The sequence below is a fragment of the Moschus berezovskii genome, chromosome X (genome assembly GCF_049115385.1).
Source record: "Moschus berezovskii isolate FMDL1 chromosome X, NW_MosBer_1.0, whole genome shotgun sequence".
Taxonomy (NCBI): domain Eukaryota; kingdom Metazoa; phylum Chordata; class Mammalia; order Artiodactyla; family Moschidae; genus Moschus; species Moschus berezovskii.
Genome location: NC_142488.1, coordinates 136,636,601 through 136,643,916, shown reverse-complemented (window position 1 = coordinate 136,643,916; position 7,316 = coordinate 136,636,601). Strand labels below are relative to the sequence as shown.

Below are 7,316 nucleotides of genomic sequence, written 5' to 3'. Positions count from 1 at the left end.
ATAGCTCCCTGTTAATACTTCCATAAACACAAGAGGAAAACGCCTCTTTCTCTGAAAATGGGAAAATTGAGATGGATTCTGAGTCTAACCTTTAATCCTAAAAAAAATAGCAAGTAACGTATACATTTGTCTCTGTTGCCTTGAATTTGCAGAGAACTTACTTGGGACGTTTAAATCTCACCTTCGAAGTCTTCCTTCAAGGTATTTAATGGCTCCTATGTCTTTATTAAATGAGGTGTGTGGCGGCCTCTACTGGTGTATGTTTATAGAAAATGTTTCAATAGGCAGAAAAAATATTAATTTCAATTAAAAAGTTAGAAATACAGACTCTTTCATTTAAATATAAAAATATCTAATTTAATGCAGGAAAAATATATTACAAGTTGTGTAATGTACTCTTTAATTAGGAAAATAATCTAAAACACTGACCATGTTAGTGTAAAATAATGATTTACGGAAGGGCATTAATTGTTCAATTCACTCTGATATTGGGTTAAATATATTTTATTAATGAATTACTAATCCCAACTGAGGTGGTTTATTACCTCTAGTCCACTGTTAAATCCCCTTAGTTGACTTAAATAAAATCACTTAGAACAAACCCAAAGGAAAGGAAACATTTTACAGTTAAATCTATAAAGTCCTAGAACTAGAATCATTTGATGACAAGCTGGTTTCTATAACTCAAGCAAACTGTACGTTGACTTAATATAGTTGACATTTCCATCTATTTTACAGTGTTTTTAATTTCAAAAATGCAACGCATTAAAATATGTTCAATTTATCAAAGCTAAAAGCAATATTTAAGTAATGTACTTAAAGTGCAAAGGCACTTTAACATGAAGAAGTGATGCCCAGTGGCTATGCTTGGTAACTGAAGTCTGAAATACCATATATCATTATTTACAAAAGAATTTATAGTCTCAAAAGATCTTTGGAGATCTTCTACAAAATACACTAAATATCCATTTTCATTTGAAAAGTTTGCTTACTGTTTCTTCATTCACTATTATCTCCTCTTCCCATTCCCACACTGGAAAAATAAAAGAAGGAAAAGGAAACACAACCATAAACAAAGTATATGAAAAAATGCATTGCAGAAACATTCATGTTCAATGATGGTTCCTAAGGAGAGAAGGGGGGGTGGAGGAGGGAGGAGAGCAAGAGAGAAATAATTTAAAGGAAAACTTGAAAAAGCAGTATCATTGCTTCATCCCATCCCCCAAACATCTTCAAAGTTCCCCACTGAGGCTGAGAAAGGGAGAACAGACACACACAAAAGCAAATGCCCAGCTTCCGAGTTTGGAGCAGCATCCTTTGATGCCAATGGACATCCTTTGATGTCAATGATTTGCCTTCACAGCTGACTGATTGCAGTTTGTTTTTCCAGAACTTCGAGGTAGTCTGGTTCTGATTGCGGCTTAGCTTGCAGTAAAGGGTGGTCTGCTTTGGACTGCCCCACAAAGCATTTCCTGGGAGTTCCATATAAAACGGTTTTATTGATTCTGTCTTGGTTTTGGCGTCGAGATTCATAGGAAGGGGTGAACTGCCTTTTAGGTAAGGTACAAAAGTTATAGTGGAGGAGTCCCGCACTGGGCAGCTCCTTGACCCGCTCAGCGATATTCTGATACAGCAGCTCGGGCTCTCTTGGGGCCTGCTTTTCCAGCAGCTCCGTGGCACTGATAGTGTAAGCAAGTGTGGCTGGCTCTTCTTTCTTCTCCTCCAGGTTGCTGTAACTGAATTCTTGCAGGTTTCGGTAATAGGCCACCGGGTCTCCTTCCTTCTGCATGTAGATGGGGTTTTGGCACATCTGGCCCACAGGTGGAGGGATGTAGTTATAGACGTGGCCGTCTGCTTTATCCTGGGTCTCAGTGTTGTAAGAGCCGTACTGTAACTGAAAGGAACTTACATCTAAGTTGTTGGCACTCCTGGGAACACTGGGCACCCCCTTCCGGCGTTTCAGGACAAAGACAAATAAGCCAGCGCCGAAACAGACAGATAGGATAAAAACAACCAGCAATCCTAAAATTAAGACAGAAAGTGGAACTTCAGTGTGCAATTCAGGGTAGGAACTGGGAGACACACTGAGTGAGCGAGGTGTGTCTGTGTTGTGATTCATTGACAAAACGGTTCCGTCTGACAAGTTTGGACCATCTGGACAGATCGCCTCCCTCCCCAGAAACTTCAGGATCTCCCCGGCGTGTTTTGCGGGAGATTCACAGGTCACTTCATTGATGATGACAGGGGAATTGGCATGCTCTGTCCAGTCCTTCAGTCCCATGATGTCACAGGTGCAGTCCCAGGGGTTCTCTTGGAGATCAATCTGGATAAAAGCGGGAAGCTGATCTAGAACTCCTTTCACTGGCAGGTGAGAAAAATGGTTGTTTCTCAGATTCAGCCTGGTGAGGGCCGTGCCCCCAAATATGTTATCAGGCAGGGACCGCAGCAGGTTGTTATTCAGAAACAGCAGCTGTAGGTTAATCAAAGCATCAAAGGTCAGCGGCTTAATTTCCTTAATGACATTATACTCTAAATAGAGATACTGCAAGCTCTGCAGCCCATCAAACATAGCTGGAAACAACACTTCAAGGTAATTGCCGTTTAGATAAAGTCTGCGTAAACTGGTCAGGTTTGTGAAGGCACCTTCCTGAATGACTGCAATCCTATTGTTGCCTAGATGCAGCAGATCCAAAGAACTGTATTCTAATAGGTCGTTCTTATAGACCATTTGAAGATAGTTCCCTGTCAGGTAGAGTTTCTTTGGACTGGTGGGTTTGGGCTGCAGGTCGGAGATGTTGGTGAACTTCCGTTCTTGGCAGTTGACGTTCAGCCCATTGTCCGAGCTCTGAGAGGTGCAGACGCAGCTGCTAGGGCAGGTGAGGGGCACCGGGGACTTGGTCTGGTACACCATGATGGGGCCAAAGCTCTGCCTGTCCTTCGACACTGTGACCCGGGGGGTGGGACGGTTTCTCATTTTGGGTGGCCGGCTGGCTTTTGGAGCCCGGGTCGGGTTGAGAGCAGGATTCAGGGTAGGTGACAGCCTCGGGACGTGTGTGTCGGCGTGGCCGCCCCTCTGAGCCGAGTCACCAGTACTTTTTCTGGGGCAGAGGTCTTGCCTGGTCAGCTGGGTGACATCTTTGCCATGCAAGCGGAAGGGAGTTTCACAGACAATCTCCCCCACGAAAACGGTGATGGTATCCAGCCAAGCCTTGAGCGGAAGTAAGTCGCATGTGCAGTTCCAGGGGTTCTCCTCCAGCTGGATCTCCATGATGCCCCCGATGTGCTCGAGGACCCCCGCGAAAGGCATCAGTTTCAGCCGGTTCCCTCGCAGGTCTAGGTGGGTCAGCAGGACGAAGCGGAACACATTGCTGGGCAGGGACAGAAGGAGGTTGTCGTTCAGGATGAGCACTTTGAGCTTGTTCAGCTTGCTGAAGGCCCCTGCCTCTATGGCACTGATGTAATTGTAGTCGGCCTGCAGGTACTCCAGGCTCTCTAGGCCCAGGAAGGTGTCCTCCCTCAGAACCTCGAGCTTGTTGTTGTTGAGGTGCAGCCTCTTCAGGGTCTTCAGCCCGCTGAACGCCCCGGTGCGGATCTCCTGCAGTCCGTTGTTGCCCAGGTGGAGAGTCACCGCATTGGAGTAGTTGACGAACTCGTTGGGGTACAGTCTGGTCAGGAGGTTGCCATTGAGGAAGAGCTGATATATTCGGTACTGGGGGGGCTGGAGCAGGCTGACCGTTGTAAATCCTTTGTTTTCGCAGTTAATATTCAGGACGTTCTCCTTCTCTTCGCACAGGCAGCGGATCTTACAAATGTCTTTGGCAGTTTTGCGACTCTCCGTCTCTAAGATCCCGGCCACGGTTAACACGCTGAGGAACCAGACGCCGCTCAGCATCTTTAGGCGCCGTCGGGGTCAGCTCAGGTACCTACAGGCAAACCTTGGGCGGGGGGCGAGAGAGAGCGGGAGGCGGGGGAGAAAGAAACACGGAGGCCCGATTAAAAAGGCAAAGCGAGTGGGCGGCATGGGAGGGAGGAAGACGGCGGGGAGTGGGAAGCGCGGCAGAATGAAATCACCGCGTTTTTTTTTTATCCCAGCGGTTTCTGCTCTCCTCCTCTGCCCACCCCACCCCCGGCCCACCCACGCACCCACCCACGCGTCCCGGCACCCACATGCTTGCACCTGATTTCCCGGCGGGTCGCAGCCAGCCGCGGAGTCATTAGTAACCGAATTGTCCTACTAAATCGAGCCCATCGCCTCCTCCTCCGCCCCTGCGGGAAATCTTGAAGCGATCTCAGGCGGCTTGCCCGTCCTGGGCTCGAAGCAGAAATTGCTTTACTTTTTGTCGTTGTTGTTGTTTTGTTTTTTTAACTGCGCAAAAAGCGGGTGGGAAAATCAGGGGACTGGTGGCGGGGGGAGGGAAGAGGGTGGACGAGCAAAGAGCGCGGGGTGCTGGGGGGGGTCGGTTACTCACGCATCAGGAGAAGACGGGACCCCTGTTCTCTGCAGTCCGCCGGTAGTTTAGCATCTTCAGAAAGAGAGGGAGAGCAAGGTAAAAGGGGACGCCGCTGCTTCCGGAGGGATGCTCTGCTTTCTGCGGGTTGATTTAATTTTGCTGGGGGTTGGGGGTGGGGGTGCGCACAAATTCGGAATCCGACAGGCGGCAGGAGAGGCCGAGGACGCTCGGAGCGGCGGGCAGCTGAGTCCCCGGGGACCCCTGGGGGTGCGACTGCGCACGGAGCTGGCGAAGCCGGCTGGCCCGGTCGGCTGGCGGCGGCGACGGCCGAGCCCGGGCGCGCACTTCCAGTCCCCCGGCAGTGGCAGCAGTGCGCCTGGCAGTTTGAATTTGAGAGGCTTTGCGGGTTCCCCGGGACGGGGCTGGGGTGACGTCACAAGGGAAGGGGGCAGGCCGGGGAGCGAGGGCGAGCGGCGGGGGAGGGACGGGCAGACGCTTCCCTTCTCCGCGAGTGGCTTCGCCAAGCTCGAATCTGGGCTGCGTCAGTTGCTTCTGAACTCCTCCACCTCCAGCCCAGCGGGCGGCGGGTGGCTGGCGGAGCTCCTGGAGAGGGGGTTCTCCAGGAGCGGCCCCGCTATGGGGTTGGCACCGCCGGGATGCCTCGGGCCCTTCCGAGTGGTTTCTTCCACCTGCCCTTCCCTCCTGGCCCTTCCACTAGGACTGTGGGGCGGGGGGGGGGGGAGGACGTTGGTGTCTCATTCCAGATTCCGGAGCAGGGGTCCCATCTTCCGTGTGTGTGAAATCTTCCGTGTGTGTGTGTGCCTCTTTGCTTCAGGACTCTCTCTCTGTGTGTCAAATCTTCCGTGTGTGTCCCATCTTTGTGCGTGTGTGTCCCATCTTTGTGCGTGTGTGCGTGTGTGTGTGAAATCTTCCGTGTGTGTGAGCGCGCCCCCGCGCCCGCGCGCCTCTTTGCTACAGGACTGAGCCCGCCTGCGAGCCTCCTAGCTGAGATGCTCTTGGTGCGGAGAGCGGGCTGTGTGTGCACCAGTGTGCCTGTGTGGGAGGACGAGGAGTTCTCCCGGGGGTTCTATGCTTTGCATTCAGAGCTTTGTTTCAGTGCGCAGAGAATTACTTTCTAGGTGGTGACTGGCCAGATATTTGCCTGGATTCTGACAGCCAGCCCAACGTTTGGCTATAGACTGAGATAAACAACAAAACCCTTCTCCCCCTAAGGTTTATACTTAGCCAGATAATGAGGTTTAAATGTGTACTCTTAGCCTGAAGGAAGAAGAGGGGTGAGTATCAGACAGGCACTGCCAGGCTGCGCCTTAGCTGGGAGTCCAGTCCACAAGGGTGCAGAGCCCTCCAGGCTGCAGGAGCCAGGGACCCAGGGGAATAGAAGCCGCTGATGTAGGAAGACTGGCTTCTGAGAAAGTAGAGGCATGACCCGAGTCCTAACCTGAGACTCAGGAGACCTGGCCTCCGGTCCAGTTCTGTTGCCAGGTGTGTCGCTTTGTTTCTGGATCTTCCCGTCACCACTGGCACAAGGGGGTGGACTATTCGGTCCCTCCCAGGTGTGATAATCAATTGCATTCGGATAACCTTTCCTCAGGATTATTATTGGCCAGATGTTGGCTTTTTGCCTTCAGTATCTCATTTTCCCCTAATTATCTTAAGGTCCCCTTTTAAGGCCAGTTGGAGTCCATTTGCAAAATGGGAATGTCTGCCCATGGCCCAGAAGGGCCAGGGGCTGCCTCTGGTGGGAATTCGGGAGATGAGGCAGCAAAAGAAATGGATGGAAGAAAATGGGAAGAGTTGACTGAGCGATGAGCCAGTCCAGCCAGACACTTCAACTGATTCTTCCTTGCTTCCTGGGCCCTGCCTGCCACAGTCCACACAGGGTCCCATGGCTGGGCCAAGGGTGGCAGAGAGGTGCTGGCAGAGGTGATCAGCCTTCAGAGAACAGCAAGTCCCCTGCCTCTCCCCTCCTCCTTTCCTGAGAAGCTGAGGTCCTAGAATTGTCCCACCCAAACAAGTTCTTCCCTCCCCAAGAAGGGCTTGCTAGTTTATAAACAGTTGTCAAGCAACCTGTGGCTTTGGCCTGTCTCCTCCTCAATTGTTGGCAGGCCTTTGTCTTTCCCCTCCTTTTACTTTGGGGAAGAGCCCATCCCCACCCAGTAATTCTGGCTTCACCTTGGGCAACACCTTTTCCTTCTGGGCCCTCGATTTTCCCTTTTCTCTGCTAAAGGGCAACAGTAGGAGGAACTGCCCCAGATGAGGAGGGCGTAGCCTCCCACCGACCCTGACAACTACATCATTAGATGCCAGTGGAATGGTGCAGTGCCAGCACGATTAAACTGGCTTCCAGAGCAGAGGGGCATTTGTTTCTACATATTCCAAAATGTTAAATATACAGAGTTCCTAGAGAGAGATGGTTTATTCAGTCATTCATATAACAAACATTTATTAATTAGGTTAATATTTCACTGAAGTTGAAGCCAACATAAGAGCTGGACAATACCTTTGCAATCAGATTCATTTTCTAGATGAGGACATTTCCTCAACCATGGGAAGTGCTGACTTGCTTAAGTTCAAGTATCTATAAAATTAGAAACAGAACCCAAGGATTCTGAGTCCCAGGCCAGCAGTTCTCCAAAAAACTCACTCCTGCTTACCGTGAATTGGTGGTGGTGGTGGTGTTTTACTGAAACGTGGTGTTAAAAACAAAAATTTTGAAAGTGAAATACCAAATATGAGTTTTAGTTTCCAAAGATCATCCCTGCAGGACAGGGGTGACTCTATCAATACTGTTTTAGGACAGCATCTACTAGGAATTAGGGCAGGGGTTCGTCAATGGATGACGGA

The 7,316-nt window shown here is 50.3% G+C and overlaps 1 protein-coding gene across 1 annotated transcript; it reads right to left on the bottom strand.

Annotated features, from left to right (window-relative positions):
- Positions 1–573: 573 nt before the first annotated feature.
- Positions 574–4,308, bottom strand: SLITRK2 (SLIT and NTRK like family member 2). Its single transcript, XM_088833687.1, has 2 exons — positions 4,178–4,308; positions 574–3,935 (listed from the first exon to the last, which is right to left on the bottom strand). The coding sequence occupies exon 2, from the start codon at positions 3,890–3,892 to the stop codon at positions 1,358–1,360; it is 2,535 nt and encodes an 844-aa protein (XP_088689813.1). The 5' UTR covers positions 3,893–3,935; positions 4,178–4,308; the 3' UTR covers positions 574–1,357.
- Between the last annotated feature and the right edge of the window lie 3,008 nt (positions 4,309–7,316).

Coding starts and splice junctions, on each gene's coding strand:
- SLITRK2 (XM_088833687.1), bottom strand. CDS start 3,892: ATGCTGAGCGGCGTCTGGTTCCTCAGCGTGTTAACCGTGGCCGGGATC.